The sequence below is a fragment of the Chroicocephalus ridibundus genome, chromosome 8 (genome assembly GCF_963924245.1).
Source record: "Chroicocephalus ridibundus chromosome 8, bChrRid1.1, whole genome shotgun sequence".
Taxonomy (NCBI): domain Eukaryota; kingdom Metazoa; phylum Chordata; class Aves; order Charadriiformes; family Laridae; genus Chroicocephalus; species Chroicocephalus ridibundus.
The window spans coordinates 26,045,000-26,071,078 of record NC_086291.1 but is presented as its reverse complement, the minus strand read 5'-3'; the positions used below and the strand labels follow the sequence as shown (position 1 = coordinate 26,071,078).

General features: G+C 37.7%; 1 protein-coding gene and 1 long non-coding RNA gene across 6 annotated transcripts in view; one reads left to right on the top strand and one right to left on the bottom strand.

Moving 5' to 3' along the window:
* LOC134519634 (uncharacterized) overlaps window positions 1–10,836 on the top strand; it is a 115,967-nt gene extending 105,131 nt beyond the window's left edge. Inside the window, exons 7-8 of one of the 2 annotated variants that reach the window (XR_010072270.1) lie at window positions 2,518–2,610; window positions 9,330–10,836. This is a non-coding gene — a long non-coding RNA (uncharacterized LOC134519634). Of the gene's footprint in view, window positions 1–2,517; window positions 2,715–9,329 lie in introns of those variants that run through there. The other variant, XR_010072269.1, reaches the window with a different exon arrangement.
* The window catches only part of KCNT2 (potassium sodium-activated channel subfamily T member 2), a 146,613-nt gene extending 121,694 nt beyond the window's left edge, over window positions 1–24,919 (bottom strand). For 3 of the 4 annotated variants that reach the window (XR_010072268.1, XM_063344058.1, XM_063344060.1), the window contains exon 1: window positions 24,503–24,919. Coding sequence is in view for 2 of the 4 variants with exons in the window: in XM_063344058.1 (XP_063200128.1) it covers window positions 24,503–24,597 (95 nt within the window). In the remaining 2 variants the exon portion in view is untranslated. Of the gene's footprint in view, window positions 1–14,206; window positions 14,246–24,502 lie in introns of all 4 variants that reach the window. The other variant, XM_063344061.1, reaches the window with a different exon arrangement.
* Between the last annotated feature and the right edge of the window lie 1,160 nt (window positions 24,920–26,079).

The following is a 26,079-nucleotide window of genomic DNA, read 5'->3' as shown; positions in this document are numbered from 1 at the left end:
TGTATGAAAATATCCACTGTATGTTCAAAATAAATGGATGGCAGTGATGGAGTTGTATCACTCCTACTCGAACACTTAACATGTGATGTGATTTTACTAAGTCTGGATTCAGTTTGCATGCTCCCAATTTAACACTTTTCTTTTACAAAGCAAGCAACTAAACACTATGAGAGACATTGTCATGGAGATGATCCTGATAAAGATAGAAACAGGTGTTCAGACAAATAGGAGCCTTAAACTGTTCTGGTAGATTTTGTCATCTCTAAAATATTAAATAAATTAATATCTTAAAGAACCATTGCTCATTTTAGATATGGCAGTTTACAGGTACACATACCTTTCTTTCTTACATATAAAAAACCAAATACCTGTGAATGAAACATGTCATCTTTGTTTAGGCATAGGAGCTACTTATTACTCTTTCTTTTCTTGCTTTTTTCTTTGTTTTCTTTCTTTTTTTTTTGGTGCGGGTGTAGTAATCCAGGATTAAAACAGCAAAAAACACTGTGAGTGCATAGGTCTTATGAGAGAAAGGATGACTCCAACATGTCTTGACTAAGGAAATGCTGAGCAAACGCTCTTCTTAAATTTGGTCCTTTGCAAGTGACTTGAGTTAGCCTCTGATTACCAGAGAAATCCAAATCGCTACTCACTTAAGTCTCATTCTCATCTGTAAAACAAATGTATCTGACCATTCTGTTACTGTTCTTCTGTAAGTTACCTTTTTCTTCCTTATTTTTCAAGATTGCATCTTTTCAGAAACAGCAAGTAGAACAAAGCTCAGAGCTGTTCGTACATGGTATCCTCACAGATTAGATCACTTATCTCAGTTTTACTTAAAAAAAAATAAATAAGAAATTAAGATTCAGATTTCTGAAAATGCAGCAGAAGGGAGAAGAAAAAAGAGCAGATGGATAGAAAAAAATCCAAAAAGGGAACAAAAAAACCCTTTGTGGGTGAATCCCAATCTGTCATTTTTTAAGTATCACATGACCAAGTGTGGAATATAATTTTAAATATGACTCATTAATAATTTACCTGAAACACAGAGACAGCTTCCTAGTAGGTCTGATCCAATACCCGCTTACATCAATGGAAAGATTCTATTTATTTAGAATTGAGTAAAATAATCAAATAGTAAAAATATTCAAACTAGATATTTCCCTATTGCGTTAAGTATTTAATTACTATTCTTCACCCAAAACAAATGCAATTTTCTTGTTCTTTCAATTGTACAATGTATTTCACACAAAACTGGCAGGTCAGTGTGACATTTAGAAGACCACATATATTGATTCTTCTTTAATATAATTCCAAGCATTTTATTATTACAATCGTGCTTTATTATTACTTCTGTTTGCTGGCTTTTCTGATTTTGTCTTTTTTTGTTGTTGGTTTTTTTTTTTTTACTGTATTATGCTAGTTAATTTGGTAATGTTCAGTTATAACCAACAATTTATTCAGTGTTTCCTGGAAAAATACACAGCATAATTATATCACTCAAAACAAATTTTGAAATGTTGGGATTCAGTAAATTAACCTGCATTTTTTCCAAAGAAATAGTAAATTATAGGGAAGTATTAGCTGCACCTACCTAAAAGGAAATAGAAGCCTATGAAAAATTGTCTTAAACTACAGCATTCAGTGTAAACAGATGAATTTACATGATCTGTGTATAGAGTCTTACTGATTAACATTTCATAAGGAGAGAAGTTTCAGAAATAGAATGTTCTCAGTTCTAAGATAGAAATGTAAACATGTCATGTCAAAATCACAAGTTCCTGTTTTCCCTCTGAAAATTGCTTTGTTCAAGAAGGTAATTATATTTTATATTTACTTTATTGTTCTTTAAGTAAAAAATCTGTAGAATTTTTCCAAGGAAAATGCATTCATCAGCCCAAAGAACAGTTTTGTTTTCATTTGAATTTTGCTATTGCTTGAGTTTTCTGACCCAATTAAACCAGAATGTCTGAAATTTTGTAAGTCTTCGTAGCCTTAAATTTATTTCCTGTACAACTACAGTTACTATGCAAGACATTATGCTGCCCTTTAGATCACATTGACCTGGTGGAATGTGATCCATATTCTGTGTCCTCCTTTTTGGGAGCTGTATTCTTCTCGTGTTTCTCTGTCCTAACTTTGTTCTCATGATTGCTTTCTGAATAACTAAAAGGTTGGACGAGATGATCCTTGAGGTCCCTTCCAACCTGGTACTCTATGATTCTGTGGATGGTACTCTATGATATTATGTGGATGGTAATATGACTCTTAGTTGTTTAATAGCTTCCCACAGAGTTCGGCAGTAAAAATCTAAAAATAAGGCCATCTTCACTGAAAATACTAATTATTAACCTTGAGAAAATAACATCTGAACATATTGCAGTTGCTGGATCTAAAAATCCAGGTTCAGAATGAAGCCAGTTAAATGCGTTCTGTATTTCCTGTGATGTGATACTAATATGATGCCTCAAAACTTGAATTGCACAATTCACTCAAAAAATATTCTGTCTCCTACAGAAAAAACCTGGCAGGTAAAATTCACCTCTGCTCAATGAAAGTTTGACTCTCAGTCTACAATTCACATGTGCCTATTCTGCAAAGGTAATCCAGGTATGAACTACATTTTCAGAAACTAGTGGACTTTATTGCCAAGTCATGGGAAATTAAGCAGTGAAATCCTTGAGACATTATAACCTTCAAATAAATACGCAGACCTTTACTTCACCAGAATGAAGTTGTTGCTAATTTTAGTCTCCAATGAGATCACCTGTAGTCTGTATGTACACCTCTACATACCTGTGATACATACATCTTTGATTCCTTGGTTATTTGACGTCTTGCCTGTTTCCTTAAGCAAAACTAGAATATTTCTTCAGCTTAAGAGATGTGACAGGAGAAAAGTGCTCAATTTCATTTGCCACTTACTCCTTTTCCTTCCATCCCTAATCCTCACAACTTCCTCTTGCCACCCCCAGCTGTCACCACAGTTTGCTTTGTCACCTCCTAAGCCCCTACAGAGAAGGATATGATGAGTGTCAAGTAAGTGCCAAAACTGCTCTCCAGGGCCCTGTGCAGCAGACTCACTCACAGCAGTTTATACAGCATGAAAAAGGCTGGCTGAGTTCTATGCTATGTGAAAGGTAAATCCATGTACACATCTACCTAGCAATGTAAACATAAATATCTGTGTAGGTCTGGCAAGTTAAGATGATGGATGTTCAGAGAAATGACCTGAAACCTTTATTTGACAGGTGCCATATAGCACAGTAGAGTTTAAATAAGAGTCTGACCATTCAAATCACTATTGCAGTAGTAATCCACAAAGGCCAAATGATAAAACCGACTATGTCTCCAGCTTTGTGTTTAAAAAAAACAAACAAAAAATCAGAAAAACATGAGAAACAATTGTTACAAAAGAGGCATAGACAGCAACTACCACAATGAAGCTTTAGCACAGGCTGGAGGAAGTGTTAGCAAAGCCTCACAAAGCAGCACACGATGTGGCAAATAAAAGGAGCTTCCCAGGATTATAATGTGGGCAGTAGCTGCTTTACACAAAGTTATTGGGCTCAGACTGATGGAACAGACGGACCCTTAGTTTCCTTACTTTTGCAACCTGCAGTGGAGGAGATAGCAGCCCTGAAAGGAGGAGAGGCCCAAGCCTTCGGCTTTGATTTGAACTTGCTGTTACTCGCACTACAGAGAAAGAGCGGCTGCCAGAGACCTGGCAACGCAGAGGTGTTTCGGTCGTGAGGCTATGCTTAGGCTGCACTTACAGGACTACCAGTTTCAGTTTGAACTAGCTGAACTCTAACGTTGTGGTGTATGAGTGATAAACTTGCAGTCGAATGTATACACAATATGGAAAATGTGTACATGTGTTCAGCATAGAGTCTTTTATAGTGTAGACTTTGGATCTCTCTGCAGAAGCAGCAAAATCATTAAGGAATATTTGGAAGCATGTCCTTACTTAATCATCTATTTGGTATTTATCAGCTTACTACTGGCTTTCAGGAAAATCATATAGGCAGCTTTTAGTTTACAGATGCAGTAGCTGACTTATGTTTGGAACTACATAGTTGTTTATTTATCAACATGTAGTTCACTATGCTCTCTACTGCTCTCAACAATGCAATTTCTTGCCAACTATCATTAAATCTGTCAGTACTGACCAATCAACACTTGATTTGCTTATTACTAGATAAACCAGTGGTACAGATTTGTGTATGAATTAGATGTAAACACAAAATCACTTATCTCTGTATATATATATAAAAAAATATGTATATACGTATATGTATGTAAAATAGGCTTGTCCTGTTGGCAGACAGCAGTAGATATATTGTCAAGTTAAGATGTTTCACGATCAGTGTAAGAACCTGCCATCTCCACAAGGTGGGTCTCCAGTCATGTCACCCTTACAAAGGGGTGATTTCCAGATAAAACAGACTGAGGAATTTGCTCTAATCTGATCAACAAACTGATCCAATTGAAAACTCTCTCTCTGAAGGAAAGAATATAAATAGTCTTCGGTTAATCTTAACCACTGTGGTTATCATAGCTAATGCAAGGGCATAGCAGGAGCAAACGCACTGGGACAGTGGAAAGGGCAGGACTTTAGTGCAACTGCGTGTTTGACTGACTTAGAGTGATTATGAACTATCTCTTTGTATTGGCATAAAAGACAGCATAAACTTGCTGCCACAAAGTTAATGGATTAATTTGTCAGTTGCCCAAGTAATGAAAATAGTGGGAGGAAAATGGGAAGATGACAACCAAAAACTCTAGTCTAGGATTGTACAGTGTGATGTTCATGGAATTGCACTTATAGATGTGATTATAGGTATCTGGGTGTATGTTGCTCTTGAATCTTTTTAAAAAAAAAATAAAATTGGTGTTATCTATAACTATGTTTAAAACTAAACCTTGATTTACCATAATAAACTGTTGTGCATTCATTACCAGTGAGATTTTTGCTGGCTATACGTACTTCCATCACTGCTCCTTAGCTAGTGAGCCATTTAGGAAAGGCCTTCCACTGATTCTGTAAAACATCTATGCTATTTGTAATACAGTAATAACAGCTGTCATAGTTCTATTACACATTCACTCAGAACGTTTGCAACTGGCAAATTTATATATTTATAAACAGCATTTCAAAAATCAATTAGTTGGTTCATTTTTGTCTCCTTCAAATCTGGACAAGTGTTATTATCTCATTTTCAAAATTAATTCCCTACACTGAGACAATATTTTTATAGACCAAATCCCTAAACAGTGTTTTTAAAGTGCTAAAATATTTCCAAGTGGATTATGAAAAAATTGTGTATCTGCCACCATTTGGATGTCAGAGCTCCTACAGGGGTAGTTTAAGCAGAACTTGTTTACTTGATTATGCTAATAATCATCCAGTCAAAGCCCATTTCACAAACACAAGTTACTTCTGTCTAAGATAGTACAGATGTTTGTCTGCAACCTTTCCTTAATCATACTGCCTGTATTAGGCTGTCTAATAACATTTTGTAAGTATTAACTAATATAAAAGTTCCAGAGCACATTTTAGCACTTCAGAACACAGCATCAGGAGCATTTTACTATCATTAGGAAAATGCTGATGATTTGTTTCAATAATAACTATATTGATGGTAAGAACAAAATGGAGAGAATGTGGGAATATACATGGGAATGGGATGAGTGTTGATGGAGTGGAAAGTTAGAAAAGAGGGTATACCAGAATGAGGCTATATTAGAATAAGCAACAGTGTGTTACTTGCTCTGCTGTGACATTATTTCTTCTTATCATTTACCCCTGTCTGCTAAATAACTAACCACACGGATCAGTTCAATCTGCTGAATAACAGACTAAATATTCTGCCTCAGTGCAGACACTCTTAAATTTTAAAAGAAAGCTAATTGAGCAAAGAGAAACATGACTGGCCAAAAAATTAATATGGTAAGAGCTTTCATCCTTTTCACAATGGGAGTTAGAGAACTTACAATCTTAACTTTCAGCTGTATAAATTTACAGAGTCAACAGAAACAGCATTATACACTGCTAGCTTACTAAAATAAACCATGATATAGTTCCCTATTTCAATTTGTAGCATTCATAAAATCAAAATTGATCCTTTTACAGACATAGAACTCTGCTTGAAAGAAGTACAAGTAAGAAGACGTGTAAACACAGTCTTTCCAAAAGGAGGCTTTTATGGGTTGTCTTTTTTTGTGCTAAACCGATTCTGGAGAAGTAGTAGTTACGTGCAGTCAACAGTTGAATCCCCTGTCCTATTGTACTGCACAAATACGTATCTACACATGAAGGTTATCAAGCCACTATTTTGTCTAGAGCAAGGCTGTGTTCCATTTACTGCTGTAACCTTGTCTATTTCTCCTTCAGCCATTTTTCCATTTTCATGTTTGCTGTCTCCAAATGTGCTCTTTAAAAGTGCCTCTCAACTATCAGTCTTTTCTATGTCTTCAGGATCATGGATAGTTCAGTACCCTGACTTCTTCATTGTTTAATTCTTCTTATTTGATCTATACATCCTGGTCCTGTGCTCCATCTACCTGCTGCACATTGCTTGACTTTTGCCATATTCTTTTTGAAATAGGAAACATATGCTTCTCTGTTCCCCTACAGTGCTTTTCTACACTGGTCTGACCTAGATTGAAGGTCTCTGGATTGTATCAAAATACAATTAATAAAAAAAAATGCAAGTCAAGTATGTATAAAGTTCAAAAACAGATTTATTTTTTTTTTATCGCAATGCTTTCCTTCCAATGTTCTTATGTTCCTCCCATTTTTCTCTTTATGAACTCCTAAGAATGCTTTGGCATAAAAAAAAAATAAAATATAAGAGTCTCAAGGACCCAATTCTATAGCCACTTAAGTTGGAGAGGACCTTACTATTTAAACGTCCAGGAGATAATGCTCAGTGTGGAGTGATTTCAGTTTCTTGTAGAGTTGCATAAGGCATGTTCTTAGCACAAATATGTCCACACAATTCCTAAGTGGATGTGAACAATATGCATGGGTATAGCAGTCTCAGATATATGGTTAATGTTATTCAATGAATATCATAATTCTGCTTAGTTTTATATATTCTGATTTTTGTACTCCTAACATTGTTAAAATGTTAGGAGTTTCCAGACACAGAGACTAAGCTACAATGCCAAATACTGAATTGATATATTTTGTAACCACAGTATTAGAGATAAGAGTTAAAAATAGCAGCTAATAAAACCATGGCAAAAGGCAAACAAAAATATTCTTATAATGTACATTAGAAATTATAAAAATATAAGTACTGGTTAGAATGTCAACAAGAGATGAAAAAGAATAAATGGCACCCATGCCAAGACCTACAAGTTGGATTTAGCCTGGGAACAAACTAAGAAGGAAGCAAATGACAGATATAAATAGAGTATGAGCTGTAACACTCTGCTCCATTATGAGATAATTGGAAGAGCTAGATAAGGGGGAAGTCTGAAGTGAACATCATGTACTTAAATTTTTATAAGGCATTTGAAAAGGCTCTCTGGAGATTGATACCGAAGGTAAGAAATCAAATGCTTATAATAAGGAAAAGAAGTAAACAACTCAAAAAGTAAATAAACAGTGTTGATATAAAACAAAGTGAGTGCCTATCCTCGCAGAATACATTTTCTTTTGGAAAGAATGTACAGTAAAAACGCTGTTATGGCTACAGAAATATACCTTTTTTTTAACATTTTTAATATAAATTAGCTTGAAAGTCGAAGAGGAAAAGAACCTACTGAACTGGATGGTAACTTAACTTGAAAAGTAAAATAGTACAAAATTCTTTTTCATGAAGGAACATACAATGTTCCCTTACATAGAAGAGAGAGAATCCTAATAGAATAAGCCAGATGACTTCTCATAGACATAGCAAAGCAGAGGCTGGTTGCACCTACAAAGCAGAAGCAGATTAAGCAAGACAAAATTAATCTTTATTTGCCTTGAACCCAGACAATAAGAACACTAAAATAACCAACAGCAATGAATAGATATTTTGCAACTTGTATACATATATTCAGTTGCAACACAAAGGAACTATAAATCCATATACTTCAACTCTCTTCCTATGGCGTGAATATATTGATCATTTAGGTAAAAATGTGTTCTTCAGTATTTATTAACCACATTTTGAGCTCTGTACATCTGGTCACAGAGGAGATAAAAATTCTTTGTTGTCAAACAGGAAAGAGATATACTTCAAGCATAGAATAAGCTACTTTGACAAAGGGAAAGGAAAACAGCTGGAATAGGCTGTCAGAACACTGTGTATTCCTAGGTACATACATTAGGTGTTCAGATAACATAGCTGCAGAATAAAATTGCTAATGATTACCTCTTACTTTTCTGCTGTCTTTATTGTTTTGGTAAAATAATACACAAGTGACATGCAAGTTATAATATAAACATACTCATGTCTGCTTTATGAATTATATTTATATATCAGTACTGTCTAAGGCAAGCAAAGTACTTGGTATGCCCACAGGTGGAGGTAAAAGCAATCAACAGATTGCCAAACAAATATTTCAGTTTAAAAAAAAAAAAAACACAAGCTAAACACCAGTTGTTCGGTTCATCTGAATAAAGTTTTCTTAAGACCTTGATTCTGTAAATATTTCTAGACTTGCATATTATCATGGGGGGTTTCTGTTTTCTTTCTTTTTTTCTTTCTTTTTTTTTTTTTAAACCAGAAAGAATTCTAGTACATAGGACTTTGCTTTGCTAGCTACTGAGACAAATAGAACACACAGAAAAAATTAGCCTTGCTTATTAAGAATTTATGACTAAATATATAAAAGAAGATAAATGATTTCATGGCATTAACAGTGGTCTTAGAATAGTAAGTATCAAGAAGGGTATGAATGGGAATGAAAAAATAACTACTCAATTAATAATCCTTTATAAAAGACCCATATACATTTCTACTATGTGCAGACATATATCCTCTGCCATTAAATGAGATTTTTGCTGTTTATTTCACTGTGGGCTAAGATTCCATCCTCATACCTCATAAGGCAAGAGCAGATGTAACAGCTTTGATTTGTACTCACTTTTCAATTGTCATCCCTTTATTTCAAGAAAATTACTGTATTTTGGTAACTTTTCAATCTCAGGTTTTCTAATATTCTGCTGCTTTCACACTTTTCTAAGATTTTTTTTATAATGAAAATGGAGGGTATTTTTTTTTTTTAATAAGGAAAGGGAAAAGAAATATTAACAGTTTCCAAGCTTGTGCAATTCAGAAAACCAGAGAGTTCCAAGGACTCTTTTTTTCCCTTTTCTAATACCTCAGACAAACTGCATGTAAGCGTCTTGCCCTCCTGGTACCTCTGTGGCTGAACTGGAAGGTCTCAAATTGCACTGTTACAGTTGGAAGTCTAAGAAATTACATGAAAGACAATGGAAAGCTTAGGACTCGTAGCTTACCATCTGCACTGGAAGAGCAGAAAGACTATGGTTATTTCAATTCCTACTTTTTAAACATGCTATCATCTAACCTACCCATCTAATGAAAGGTAGGTAAGGGTAAACATTGCCTTCTGTTGCATGGCTTTGAGATCTTGATTGAAATTCCTTCTGTAGCCTGCGCTTCTTGTATTGACTGTGGACACACACTTATTTCAGCACTCTACTCTCTCCAACTCTACAATGTACCACAAAAACTTCAAATAGATAAAAGTTATAAAATCATGGTTTCATACCTCAGACTGTTATGAAATATACATTATAATCACTAATGTGAAGGTATCAGTCTCAGTTAAAATAACTGAGTGTAAAATGTCTTGTCTTTGAAATGGTCCAGATTCTTATCGTTAATGAAGCCATGAAATAATTACTGGTTTGGGGAATTTGTTGAGAAAGCTGTAGCCTGAATTCGGTCTAGACTCAGAGATTAAATAAATTGGTCTATTGGGAGTTTTTGGTTTTGTTTTTCTTGGAATCTTTTTTTTTGCAATTCTGCACAGTTGAAAAGAAAATTAATATTATCTATCAAGCAAATAACTTTATCCCAGTTGACTGTGTTGAACTATTTCTTCACTGGAGATGGAGAAGTATATCTTAGATATATTCAAATATACTGGTAAACAGTGTTCCTACTCCATTTATGGCTTCTATTTATGTCAGTATTTTAGCATTTATCCACCAATCCTACTTATGTTACCATATTCTGGGTGAGATGATCAAATACCAGTGGCAAATTTTCTATACCACAGTGAATTTTCTCTTTGATGCCTTTGAAAATCACCAAACTTTCAATGAATTTACTGAATTAACTTTAAACACATATGACTACAATTTTTTTTTTACTCTGAATATCAACTTGAAACTATATTTTTTTTTTGCTTACCTGTGTAATATCTTACCAAAATCTCAGTCAGACTTCAGAGTAAAATTTAGATATTCTGTATATAGTTAGAGAGCTATGTAGTAATTTATGAGAGCTTTCCTTGCAATGTTAATGAGAGCAAAACTTCCTCTTCACTACCTAGATGCCACCTACTTTAAATATTAGCTTATCTCTGATTAGAGATCTAGATTAGTTGTGTGTATTTTTTACCTATTATGCCTGTTATGCCTATATTTTTTCAAGTGTTAAGGGGAATTGTAGCTAGCTTTGAGTTTTCCATATATTCAAAAATCCGTGCAGTTATACCTGGTGCCTTAATAAATTACATTCTGATATAAAGCTTTACAGACAAAAAAATTTGTTAAATGTATCAGTTCATTATTTTACACTGTAATCTTCAGTACTTTCTAAATTAAAATAAATGAAATCAGAAGAAATACTGGACATGTTTTGCTTCATAATAAAACTGAATTTCAGACTCATGATACTCCATATTAGCCAGTTTACATTCTTTTAGACAAGGGGCAAGAGTACTTGCGATGGGACCTGGTGCTAAGGCTTATACGAAAACCAAGTGCTACAATATCCAGTTATCATTTTTGTATCTGCATGTGGTTTAGCATTGGACTTGTAGAGCAGTTATATTTTCAAATGTGCCCAAAGCATCTCTATTGTTAAAATACTGAATAAGAACAAATTAACATATTATTGTCAATATTTTGACAGATACACATGCCTTATCTGTGAATGTCTCAATCTTCTACACTATTTTTAGATTGTCAAACACTAGTCACTAAGATGTCACCTGGAATCTTCTATTTTAGGATCTATCAGTATGTTAACAACACTGTCATTCAAAGTATATTATGTAATGTAAAAGAGGGGTTCACCGGCATAACTCTCCGTGAACCTCAATATAGAGTACCACAGAATGGGGCCAGTAATTATTAGTTGTACATACATCCCACCTTTGTAGGGAGTGAAAATGTACACATACATGTCATTTATCAAACTCAGCCTTAAAATAGAATAATAAACTATTATTTCACATTTGATAATGAAAAAATCAGCATATGATTTCACAAGACATTTGTCTAAACTAGTTGTGTTTATTTTTTGCCTATATTTATTCTAATGATAAGGGGAATTGAAGCTTAGCTTTGAATTTTCCATATATTGGAAAATCTGTGCAGTTATATCTGGTGCTTTAGTAGGTTACACCGGGTCAGGGTGCAATGAGTAAAGTTGCTCATAAAGCTCAATACTGTATTGCCTGGTATGCTTTCTCTTCAGTGGAAAATAACCTCTTCTACTTGTGCATATCCCATTTCTCCATAACTGTCAGAACACTTTTTGGCTAACTTTCTTCATGTAGAGTGCAAGCTACATTTTTCCTTCTGCTGATAGCAGTAATATTAAATTAGGTAGGATGCAAGAATACGACATCCAAAGCAATAAATAAAGTTATTTTAAATGTTTCATTCATTTTTTCTGTACTGTGCTCGATTCCCGATTTTTCTACAGCTTGATTAGATTAGCAATATTTGTTTATTACAGGCTAAGAAATTATAGGAACAATGCCTGATCTGAAAGACAAAAAATAGTAATAAGTCAAATTAAATTTGTCAGAAACTTCCCACAGATACTTTAAAAAGCCTAGAAAGAACTTATCTGAGATTCCATATATAGTTGAAGTATTAAAAAGTGAAAAAGGAGAAAAAAAAAAGTGATACTGCACATGCTTTTAACACATGCCCAGGACCAGAGCAACTTTACAAAAAGGAGTGTCTTTTTTTCTTTTTTAAAGAAAACAATCTTGCAATCTGGAAACACTTACACAATACCCCATGAGCTGCCATTAGAATGCCAGCAACTCTGAGAAATATAGAGCTGAATCTGAGACTATCACAATTTCTCTGAAATTATGGGAGCTGTATACTCTTTCAGTCTCCCACAATCATGTGTTTAACAATTGCACAGAGGACAAAGGCAACTATTTAACAGATAAATACAAAGAGGAGGAGTATTCAGGCAAAGACTCAGAAAAAGGCATAAAACAAAAGCCCAATACTGATGGCAGGTGTCTTGCCTGACGTTTCCCACATAGGAAAGGTTGTCAGAGACTTGATTTATTCTACCAAATCAATAGGAAAAGAGTGCTGATGACATTTCCTGCTGCTGATGCTTCCTAAAAGTATTGTGCATTAATACATATCTGTCTTCATTCTCTAGTATTTAAAGGTGCTTTGGCTCCAATGCTGTCATCCAGGTGGAGGATAAAATACATAGGATTTCTGAAGTAATACTTGCAGCTTAACATATGTATACACTGTAATATATCTAACAATGGTGTGGAATTGCTTTCTTCCTTTCAAAAGCAGCTTGCTGCACAGTACAACCATAGTATATGATTACTGTTTTACATTTTAAAAAAATTACAAAATTTTAATACAAATTGTAAATGTCTCATTAAGGAGTGGCAATGATTCAAGAACTTTGAACACATAATAGAACAAGTATTTTAAAAGTCATTATTATCTCTAAAATGTCACCTGTCTGATACTGTTCTCTCCACAGCTAACAGGGTACATATAATTACGGACTTCACATAAATCTCAGTCTCCTTACTCAGATTGAGTTATTACACTTCCTAATTAATCATAAGGCATGGTTTTAATTGTCTTTTCATTAGATTAAGAAAAATTTAAAGGATCCATTTTCACAATATTTTAAAAGTTTAATTCTGTCATCTTTATTCATGTTAAATAGCACTTAACACCTCAGTACTCTGAAGTAAAGTTCTGCACATCGGTAGTATGCCTAGTAGAATAGTATGCCCAGTATTTAATTTTTCAAAATAATAACTTCAAACTTTTATAATGTGCCTTGTGTATGTTTAGAAAGCCATTTAGCAGGTGTCTTCAGAAAATTGGCCTGTTCAATGTAAACACTAATTTTTTTCCTTACATGCAACTTCCAAAATGAATGCAGAAATTTCAGAGTTTGCTGGCTTTGGTGAGAGTCAAATTATTTTATGCTCCCTTTAGCTAACTAAAGAGGCAGGTTTGGACAGGTATTGTTCTGTCATCTTGCTTTGAAATCTTATATAGATCTTAACGCTGATCAGACTTAGGTGGAATATATGGATGCAATGAGGAGAGATCTGTGTTTATGAAAAGGACTGGGCTGCCTCTATTGATATTAAGAGGTCTGATAACCAATCATCAAATGTCTACAGCAATACAAGAAGACACAGTAGTACTTCCAGCTCTTTCTTCTCTCCATATGACCATTTCTATCACCGTAAAGTAGCACTGCCATCCAAGAAAGGAAAGGAATTTCTAAACGCTGGGTTCACCTTAGCCTGCAGTCAAGTAGCAGCAGGTTGCTAGACAACTTTACATCGCCAGTCATCTCTGCCTTGGAAGAAGACATTCACCTCATAATTTTGATAATGATGATCTTGTAACACCTAATTTTTGTCTGAAATTAAGAGCAAAACCTGAGGTCTTCCACAACAGTCTCAGACTAGCCCATGGTGCATGTCAGAAGACTGCCTATTAGAGGCTCACCAAAGTACTCTCTCTCCTACACCCTCAGAGATGCTCCTCTATACTCTGAAACATTTCTGGTAGCCAGTCTTGTTCTTCCCAACACGTGCAATACTCTGCTAACATCACACTAAAATACCAACATTCTGAATTACCAGTTGAGCTAGTCACAAAGACATAAAAATAACACCACTTGAGTTTTCATAATCAGTAACTGCCACAGTTAATTGTATTAAATGAATTCATAACGTCAGCAAAAATTTAACTTACTTTGTTGTTTTTTCCTGGACTCATACTGTGACCTGTGAACTGCCAAATAAGAGGAAAAATAGGAAGCAAAAACTAATTAATTCAGTGAGTTTTGAATGTTGTTTGTATCATTTTAGCTAAATTGTAATTTTCATGCTATCTGTGGTCAGTCTCAGTAGAAAAATAAATGATCATGTGGATCACTGTTTGAATACAGTTTGTAAATTAATTCCTCGGTGTCAATGAGATACATGATACCTGGAACTGTTCTTGTGGGATAAGCTTCACTTTTATGATAGTCTTAGGTAGGTAAAAATCTACTTAGATTTTGATAGTCTATAAAACCTGGTTGATTAATCAACTCCTCCACATTACGGAATATTTTGTTCCCCTTTTTATGTTTGCATTATCTTTTTTGAATGACTACTGAAAGAACAGAACAGTAATTAAAAACATGACAGTATTTACAAAAATGCCTTTTAAAAAGTTATTTGTTTAACTGATTAAATCCCTTTGAACAAGTGATCAAATGCTAGTTTGTTGTACACAGTGAAAACATAGCTTGCTTAGTTTTCAAAAGGGTACATTCAGCTAAATATAGAGCTTAGCCTTTAGACCATCTCTGTTATAGCTGTCTGTGCTCGATGGTGAGAATTACAGAGCAATAGTGGTAAGTGACCAGTGCCCTTAACTTCTTTTGAATTTGGTGTGAAGATGGGAAACTAAATCCCCTCCCAGAGTCAAGGAATGTTGTGTATTAACAGGTGCTGTCACATAAGGAACAAATATAACCATAGTTTTCCATTTGCAACTCAGCTTGTTGTTTTTCCCATCTGTATTTGTTTCAGATTTGGTTTGGTAACACTGCTTTTATCTGTGCTGAAGTTTTTTCTAGTCACAAGGGGAAGAAAAAACAAAGTGAGAAAAACATAAAACCTCTAGAACATTTTTGGCTATTTAGAACATTAAAAGAGTGAGACTATTTTATAGTGTTTACTCCTTATTAAATATTTTAACAATCACTATACTTTGAATGAGCTCTGTAACTTAAAGCTACTTGAAGTACAGCAAATGCCATTAACTTTAAAATCATAAAAAGTTAAAGGGCAAAGTCTTTTCTTTGCAAAACTCCAAAGTGGTTTGACTCAGGGTACAGAACGTAGGAGGCAGGGCAGGACTTTCCTGGCAGACCTAATCCATAGTGAGGATGGTTGCTCAAATCTTGTAACTGCCCCTGCCAGGCATATGATCCTTGTGCTAGCTGTTAGATATGCAGTTATTAATGGCTGATGTTAGCAGAAGACTTGTAAGACCCAGGCAAAGGGGTAGGAAAAGTTTTCTTCTTTTTGCTAACTTGGTAGATAACTTGCACTGATCTTAACCTAATGCCTGCCTTCCCCATCTACCATAGCTTGATACTTGGCAAGTCAGGCTCAGTGATGTCAGACTTAGCAACCTGCTTTTCACCACAAACTTACAGCACTTCCCAACACATATCTCTGTAAGTGGAGACAGGATTTGTCCCTCAAGAGATACTTCTGAGTAAATAATAATATCACTGTTTTTATCTGCGAGTATAAACACTGTTTTTTGTCTCTTAATGACTGTTTCTGTTTTACTGCTACTTCCCACCAGGAAGTTGACTGCTAACATAATTAGCAGATGATTGCACGGGGGAGGCTGAAATCTTTAACAGCTGTTTTAAGGCATTCTGTATCAAATTTTCTGTGCGGCAGAACACTTACAGTTTTTGAATGGCTTTCTCTCGGATGACACAGAGATTATAGGACCATGGTGTGCACACCTACAGGAAGGACTTAACTTGCTCATTTTACTTGAAAAAATATGAAAAATCCAATTTTAAAGCATTCAGTGGATTAATACAAGTACTGTAGTGTACTATTAGTAGTACAGTATTACAGGTTAGTACTGTACTGTACTCTATTGGGTTTGCGTGGCAAGGTTTAGGTAGCAGGGGGTGCTACAGGGGTGGCTTCTGTGAGAAGCTGATAGAGGCTTCCCCCATGCCAAAAAGACCCAATGCCAGCCACTGCAGGCCAAGTCCAAGACCATCAGCAACAGTGGTATTGCCTCTGTGATAACATATTTAAGAAGTGGGGGGGAACTGTGCAACTGCAGACGAAGACAGGAGTGAGACTATGTGAGAGAAACAACTCTGCAGACACCAAGGTCAGTGAAGAAGGAGGGGCAGGAGGTGCTCCAGGCCCTGGAGCAGAGATTCCCCTGCAGCCCAGGCTGTCCCCCTGCAGCCCATGGAGGTCCATGATGGAGCAGATATCCACCTGGAGCCCATGGAGGATGCCACACCAGAGCAGGTGGATGCCCAAAGGAGGCTGTGATCTTGTGGGAAGCCCGTGCTGGAGCAGGCTCTTGGGAGGACCTGTGGAGAGAGGAGCCCACGCTGGAGCAGGTTTGCGGGCAGGACTTGTGACCCCGCAGGAGACCCATGCTGGAGCAGTCTGTTCCTGAAGGACTGCACCCCATGGAAGTGCCCCACGCTGGAGCAATTTGTGAAGAACTGCAGCCCATGGGAAGGACTCAACTTGGAGAAGTTTGTGGAGGACTGTCTCCCATGACAGAGACCCCATGCTGGAGCAGGGTAAGTGTGAGGAGACAGTAGTGCATACTGCAGCACAGAAGTTTACTGTTATAAAATAAATAATCATAATCATTGGCTGTGATAGACTAATAATCATAAAATTAAGAGAGAAACCATTTGGGAAAAAAACTGCTTCAGTTCCCCATGGAGTACTATAGTGTCTGGCAGATGTAAAGTAGCATATATCAAGTTCTAGATGGAAAAATAAGAGCTTCAGAGTAATAAGTGTATAATTAAGTAATGACTGAAGTACCAAGCACATTTACAAACTGCACATCATGTTGTCCCACAGGAGGAAGACTACTTGATCTGTGGGAGTTTTTAAGCTGAGAAAACTTTTGCTGGGGCATACCACCAAAGTCTTCCTCAAGACAGATACAGTTATAACAGCACTGAAGTATTCCTCTTCTCTTTTCATATCCTTCCCCCAATTCCAGTGTGTCCTAGTTTAAGTGGAATATAGAAACATTGTGGTTTTGCTTCCATTGTTGTTGCAAGAATAATGCTAAAACAGAAATTAGCATGAGGCTGACAAAACTGCCTTCTGCAAAGCATTACTTCCACTTCCTTCCACACAAGAAAATTGATTCCCTCTTTTATCTATAATAGGGACCCAATCCTATGATAAATTTAGAAGAATGGTCAGTAGGGACATATATATTAACAGTTTACTTGTGTGGAACTGTCCTCCTAAACCTGCCACAAACATGTAAACTCAGACCTCTCAGTGTGGCTGATGCTGTGGTTTTACAAATATTAATATTTTTCTTTAATGATTTTTTTTAATCTAGGTGGTTTTGCAGTGAGAAAGGGCATAGCCTGTACATATAGACATCTTTTTCTGGGTTTAGGGCAACTCGGACTTTCCAACTGCTACTGTGCAATCTCACTGCAGATGTGAAAACACTTGCTCTACTAGTGAATTAGACCATTAAGACCTTGAGCAGTTTCAATCAAAAATTACCCTTCAAAGTAGTATTTAGGCTTCTAAATCACTTTATTTATTTTGAAAATTTACTTACAAGGACAAATCAAGTTAAATTTGACAATATTTGCTTAAGTCCTTTTATTTTGTAGCCTCTGTAAAATGCAAGAACTCATAAAAGTTAACGTGTTTTCTAAAAAGAGGAGGCCAACTTGACTGAAGTATTTCTTGAAGGAATGAGGAGGATTATTTTGAATAAACCATAATAGAATTTTCTTTTGAGGAAATTATAATAGAATTTTTGTGCAAGTTGAAACTATACTTAGATATCTTAAATCACTTGATTCAGAAATGTGTGGGGTTTTTATCCCCTTTTAGTTTAACAATCTCAGGTGATTTCCAAAAGCAAAGGCAAAGTGAGGGCTTTACTCGCTAATTCACACTGTGACAAATGACTGTTAAAATGCCTTCTGAGATTTAGACTAGGGACTTGTTCCTTGAAAGTCGCCAGTCAACATGACAGCCAGCAGTATACAATTGTCCAAGTGATGTGTGGAGGTGTTCTGTATTATCTGAATACCTTTCCTTTCCACATAGGTGGTAATGTTCATTTACGCAGTAAGCACATCAGAAAGGAAAGTTGATTTTAATTTAATCCTTTAAGTACCCAATGCAAGAACAGTTCCTGCACAAAGGTAAAATTTAGCTCTCTAGTTTCATGATGAAAGTATATATATACTGTAGCAAAATGACTCAAATTTTCATCTCAATAGAAGAGAAGGATTTGAAACGTATTTCCAGTACCAGTTAATGTGTCTATATTGGCATTGGAACTGCATGTTCCAATACCAGTTACGCATATACATGTATACATACATACAGAAAAGAAAAAAATTAAAGAATTGGAAAACATAAATTTTTGTTCCATGACTGTGAAATTGTAAACACTTATTGCAACAGCATATAGAAAAGTTATGAACCCTAATGCTTTGAGGGTGGGGGCTGGAAAATATATTGATTTTCTATGTTTATTTTTTGTTCTTTCCATTCTGTTTGTTGTATGTGAATTTGAAGTGGCACATTAATAGTGATTTTTTCCTAGAACATAATAGCTCTGTATGCAATCCTGAACTTCAATAGGCAGTAGAATGAAATAGTAGTATAAAATAGGTATTTATGATTTCCAAATGACTTGTTCTTATGACAGACTGCATTAATTCAGCAATTCACTGCTGGAATGTGTACTTCATGGTTTCTTAATTAATATAGCTAGAAATATGCAGGATTGATAAAATTTACCTTAAGGACCCTGGGACAAAACACGCATATTGCCCACATGCAAGGGATACACTGCATATTTCGGGAAGGAAGGCACAAAGCCTAGGCATGTCTATACTTTACAAATGGATCTCTCTGCAACACAGTCCACCCTACATGCATAATCTGAATGTGTGACTGAAATACAAGAGACCAGAAAGACAGAAACTAGCAGCACAAATGGGAGAAGCAACATGTAATGTTAAAGCGTAAAGGTTACCTTCACAATAAAATGACTTTGACCCTCTCTGGGTACATCTTTGAGTATGTTAAACTTGCCCAGCACAAAACAATAAATGGCACAAAACAGCCTACGTATGTATCAGAAAACTGTTTCAGCTTCCCACACTGGGTGACTCCCTGCAACTTGTCTGCTTGGAGTGTTTCCGTGGACACTCAAACTGCCAAATCATTCCTGAGCACTGCAGTGTTCAAACCAGTTTTGGCCAGCTGGCTATGGACAAAGCATGCAAAGGAAAATATGAACAGTTCACTAGTATATATATTGAAGCAGTCACACTTCAATGGTGGGAAACATTCCTGGCTTGTTTGAATTTACTAAAACAAATGCAGCTTTTATATATTTATAAGCTTCTAAAGAACAGACTAGACATCTGTGCATAAATGGTTTAAGAAACGTGAAGTAAATTTTGCTCTGCAAGATACTCAAGCACTGAATTTATATGACTGACCTCACTAAAAAAACATAGATATGGACAGAATGTAACTTAGAATTCTTTCTTTACATCTCTAGTATCCTGTTGTTTGGCTATTTTGAAATACATGGTAACTATATGTGTACACAAGAAAACATAATATCTCTTCGTTGTATCCTTCCAAAGCTTACATGGGAACCTAAAATAGATACCCTCTTTTCTCCCCTCCTCTGAAGCAACTTTACCAGCTTTAAACATGTCAGGTCTTCACTAGGTAGGATATTTTCTACTTTTATTTCTGTTGCTCTTCAACACAGCTGGTAAGACTAGGGATTGATGATCAGTAGGTTTATTAAATGTGTCATTACATCATTTACTGTTACAATCACAATTCAGTCAAACCTCACTGAATTAACAGGCAAATAACTTGTGTTAATCACAGAGTTGCCCCTCTATTTCTGCTCCCTTCCCCAGCAGCCAAACTGAAAGACAAATTGCATTATGATGGTCAAGAAACATCTCAGAATATCCAGCAAATCAAACCAGTTTATTTCAGTTTCAGATACTTTCAGTAATGTTAAATTCACAAAGGGATATTAGCAATATTTACAAAATCAGTGAAAAAGTCGATGACTCAGTCTCTTTACCCTCACTCAGCTCAGTGACTGGGATATTTACATGGCCAGAAGAAACCTGGTACACTACCCTACCTGACACAGAAACCACCCACTTGACCGCCCTAACTACCGGGCTGATCTTTCACATACTGTCCTGAGGAAGCTTTTCAGATTGATCCAGGCAATATTTAAACACTTTATATAGTGTCAGGAAAACAGGTGAGTTTTTATTCATAGTTCTCTCTCTGAGTAAATGAATACTTAACTATTCCATATAAATGTATGTACTGTAAGCATCAAGCTTCATCTCCACAGTTTTCAAAGGGAACCAGGTCCTTTGAAAATCTAGCCTTTCAAAAACCAAAACTGGTTTTAATATCTAATTTTTTAAGGGAAAAAATTAAATCACTCAGCAAATTCAGGAATGTTTGTAAATTATTCGAAATAGTTTATTTACTGAAAAAATGCATTTGCCAAAGATTCGCCATGTTCTTCTGTTGCTTCTGCACACAGCAACTTCTTTTATGAAAAATAATATAAAAACCAATTTGGCAGTTTGTGGAATAAGACAGCCCAGAACCCATCTGTTACTGAAGCCAACTGCAAGGCTGGTTAGGAATCTAAGCCACATAAGTAGAATTATTTTTCTGAGACAGAAATGCAAAAGCAGGGAGATAGATGCTACTGTATTGGAGAAGTATAGGTAAGAAATGGACTGTGAGCTAGACACCAAAAAAGTGTACCAAAAAGTGTGTTTCTCAAGAAAAAATGAAGATTGGAAATCTGTCTCCAAACAGGTACAGATCTAAGAACAAAATTCCTGAATCAGAGTCCTATTACATTCACCTAAGCATTGTAGCATGTGTGAATTTTATAAATGAACAGGACCATTTAAAAGAAAGCTGAGCAAACTCTTCTCCTAAAGAAACATAACTAGTATGGTTTCAAACTTGGGTACTATGCTTATGTCAGAAATATATCTTTCAGCAAAAAAGAAGAGAGGTCTATATTATTTCAATCATATTTATTATTAAATACTACCATGTAACTTACTGGCAAACTATGCTATCGAAACTGTGTTGGTGGCACAGAATCCTGGGTGGTTTGTGGCAGATGAGAGGAATAATTCCATCTACTCTCCACTTTGAAGAATCAACAAACATCTGAAAACACAGAGATAGAACACATGCCTCCCAGCCAGCAAAAAATGAACATCTTTCCAGAAAGGGCAGAATGGAAGAAGAAAAGAGAGACCTCAAGGGTGAACAGACTGGGAAGATCAAAAAGGGAGTAAGACTAAGATAGAAGACAAAGAGCTGGTAACAGACCCGAAGTTCACAGACCACACAGATGGAAAACCCTTGATTATAAAACAAACCACCGGAGTTGAGAGCAAGTGGAAGTAAGAAGTTACAGTGAACTGGAAATATGAAGAAAATTATTTCCAGCATCTTGGCCAAGGGCCAACAACCTCCCAAATGAACTATGGTGATCACTTGCCATTGTGCAGCCATACTATAAGGCTACTTCTACTGTATTTTAGTGTCCAGATATCCCATTCATAGTTAATGTCCATTTAACTGAAGGGGGTACAAGCAACACCTTTGGCAATATCTATATTGCACACTAATTAGAATACAGAAGACATGCTTCACCAAAAATGAACTGGAACCACTTATGTAGGGGTGCAAAAAAAAGGCAAAAAAGCAAACAATTAAAAATAAGACATACTAGTGTAATACTAATCATTACTAACTAATAAGCAGCTGATCTCAGGGTGCCCACAGGTCTGCAGTCTTTCTCATTAAATATTTACTGAAAGTATGCCTTATATTCTAAATATTCTATTTGATGATATTTCTATGCAGAGTATGTATGCTTTCTCTATAATGGATAGTAGCAAAATACCAGCAACATGGGACTGGACTAATATTTCAGTATTAAAAGTTATATCCTCCAGTATAAACAAGAATCTGGACAGTACCCTATTGAAAGGTGGAAAAACAAAAGACAATACCCAAGATTTTTTAAGAGTGGACTTTGTTCAGCTAATGGAAAGCTAGTATCAAAAGATACTACTATGTTAACTTGCAGAGCTGGAGGAGAGAGTGCTGCTAACACAGCCTCATGCAAAGCACTATCCTAATTGCATTGTAGGGAAACCGCTGCCCAGCCTTCCTGCCACAGTGCAGCTGTGTCCAGCCTCAGCACAGGACAGTATTTGAAGATCCTAGATCTTCATTTCCACTAGCTATTTTCAGTCCTGGGTTCATCTTTTATATTTCAGATGTGCCAGAGATCTTTCTTGTAATGCATGTGTGAATATTAATGAAATAATTACAAGTAACTATTCATTTTCTACTAGTCATTTGCTACAATTTTCCAACAATAATCATGGTCTGTAATACTGTTATGCTATAATTTTGCTATCAAAATTTTTTTAAGGATTATTTATTTTCATTTTGTTAAGTGCCCACAGACTTGAAATAGACCTTTCTATATCTAAATGGATGCTACAGTTTGTGCAGTTGTTTATATGCTATTTCCTATTTGAGACCAGCTCATGCTTCTTCCATAGAAGGTAACTTTATTATAAAGTTCAAGTCAAACAGCTGGTATCAGGGAAGTGCTTGACAGAAGTTTAAAGAGGTGGCAGAAGTGTTAAGTCACAGAGTGGTCCAAAAAGGTGTATAGAGAATATTTTCTTTGTTTTAGCCATCAAAACCCTAGCTAAATAAATAAAGTTGATAAAATAAGAAAGGTTGTGGGGGTTTTTCCTATTCCAGTAGAAAATAAAATGCAGGTATAAGATGCTAAAACCTACGTTTTCTAAAATCTCAAAGACTACTGCGAACAGAAGCGATGAACACAGAATACACTTATGGTTTAATTTTTTTTTAAACTATAAAACCATGCTTTGATAAACATAGTCTCTAACTCTCCATTATGTAATTACAATGCTGTTATTTCCAACCAACAGCATTCATTTTTTGTCACTATTCAAGATTTCATAACTGCCTGAATAAACATCATTTATGTAATTGCTTCAATGTATAGAATATTATCCTAAACAAAGGTAATAATTAGTTACATATCTGCATGATCTTGTGATTACCAAACAATGAGAATCCATCTTTCTTTAGGAAAGGACCTAAAATCTAAACAATGTAGACTGGCATTAAAATCAAAGTTTCTGACTGCTGAGTTAAAGACTCATTCTGAAAATGTAAATATATTGAATTAAAATAGATCCAATATGCCGTTGTATATTACCAGACATTGCTTTTCTGTCATTTGACCACAATAAATTATTACTACAAAGTGGATCTCACACATAATTTTGCAAGATGGGATCGTGTAATAGCCTATATGTAATAGCCATACACCAGGTTGTATGGTCAATTAGTGTGGCGTGATGCTGTTGGTGTTCACGAATACTGTTTATTTACCATTTTTAAATTAAACACACATTCCTGGTTGGTTTGTTTGTTTGTTTTAATATAAGGTGTTGTTTTTTCTCTCAAAGACATTATTTGACTTGAGGCAAACAAATACTTTTGTCTGTCGGTTTGTAATTAAAGATGCTGACAGTCCTTGAAATAATTCATAAAGGAATAAATTAGTATTAGTTACATCCAAGCCTAGCATCCTAACATGAAAAGAAACTGCATGTAAAGAAGCACGCATATTGGATAATAGAAACACCTCGGCAGTTAGCCTTTCCACAAGCGGCAAAAAGCGTTTTGTTTGGGGTTTCCCCTCGGTGCATGTTACCATCCGGGGACGGTATGGTACCTGCCCTGCTCTTCCTCCTACCGTAGCCGTGGGGAAGAGAACGGTACTGCCCATCTGCAGAGGCGCTAGTGCCCCCAAGGCTGCGGGACGCCCAGTGCCTGTGGGGCGCCGGCCCCGACTGGCCCCCGGCTGCGGGGCTGGGCACCGCAGCCCCTCGGCGGCCGTCGCATCCCTTTCTCGGGAAAGTTTTTCACCGGGGCTGACCGCTGGCGGGCGGTGCGAGCCTTGGGAGCGCGCTGACCTGCCAGCCCAGTCCGCCCCGCCGCCACACCGACCCTCCGCGGGGCCCGCGCCGCCCCCCTCAGTCGGGCTTGCGACGGGCGCCGCCCGCGCAGCCCCCCGCGCTCCCCCGCGGACTGTCACTGCGCCCGCCGACCGCGCGCTCACCTGTCGTCGCTCTGCCAGCCCTGGTCGCCCAGCAGCAAGTCCCGAAACCGGTACCGCGGGGGGAGCGGGGGCACCTCGCTGTCCAGGTCCACCATCCTGCCCGGAGGAGCGGAGCGCCCGCCGCCGCTCCCCTGCGGAGGGGCAGTCACCTCCGCTGGAGGGGTGCGGCTGGGGGACGGGGACCGAGGCAGGAGGGGCCGGGGGCGGGGAGCGGCGCGGAGCAGGTTGTCCACCCCCCCAGGCGAGCGCGGGGGCTGCGGCGCACAAAGGCGGCGGGAGCGGGGCGGCAGGGCTGTCCCCGGGCGGCTGAGGGGAGCGGCGGCACCCGCTCGCGCCCCGGGGCGCCGGTGGCGGTTAAAGGACCCCGGGGGAGGCAGGTGCCGGCGGGCGGCGCCCTCAGCGGCGGGCGCGCGCGCCGCCCGCCCGCCCAGCCACCGAGCGCGAGCGCGAGCGCGCGCGCACCGCCCGCCGCGGTTGACAACAAAGAGCTGTCCAGCGCCATGCAAATGTTGTTTGGAGCCGCCGCTGGCAGGGCAGCCAATGGGGTGGGCGCTCATTAGCATACTCCGGTGACGGTGCCGGGATCCTCTGCCTGCCGACCAATGGGAGCTCCCCCTCATTAGCGTGCGGGGCCGGAGGCTGCTCGCCGCGCGGGGCGGGAGACACCCCGGCTCCTGCCACGCGTCGGCCGCCACGCGCCGGCTGGGGTCCCGCGCCGGCTGGAGTCCGGCCATCGCCACAGGCCTGCTGGCGGGGCGGGCTGAGGGGGGCCGCGCCTCTCCCCTCGGGGTGGCGGTCCGCACTCAGGGGGCTCCGTAGGGGTGGCACGGCGCGGTACCCATTTTGGGCGTGCAGAATGGCGCGTGGCTGGAGGAGCCGTCACACACCCCGACCGGCCGCCCGGCGGTATTTGAATTTCTTAGGTGACTGATGAAGCGTGTATTACCGGTATGATGATTTGCTGGAATTCGCTGTCACCAAATTGAAATAGTGACTAATGGTTTTTAGATTTGCTCTTAAAGGTCCACTGTAATGAGACTAGCTGTCATACTTAGCGTCTAATGCCCCAGTTCTGGTAAACATACATATTACTGCATTTTTGCAGCCCGTCATGATTTGCCTTCCCAAATTAGATCTTCACCTAAACTATTCAGTCATAGCATTCCTTTCCTAGAATGAAGTCATGCACAGTCTTAACACTGGTGCAGTTTTTAGATTGAGATTTAGATTTTGCTGCATCAGGGCCTAAGTGATAAACGAGAAGTTATTTCCTAAATGTGGTTTAAATACCACATATTTAATTAGGTGCATACATTCATACTGTGTATTGAAGAGTGAACCTTCTATTTTCCGTTCACTTGGATTTCTGTGTAGAAGGTAAACTGGTTAAAAGCTGCTGTGGCACATACAGTGTCAGCTTGAGTATGGCAGCCAGGAGTGTATGGCATAATAACATGCCCCGCTGAGAATCCAGCTCTGAGCTTCATGCTGTGAGGGAACGATTTCTGCAGGTAACCAACAGGTTGTCCAATTCAGGACTCGGATTATCTCTGCTGTTGTTGCAGCATCTCCCCTTG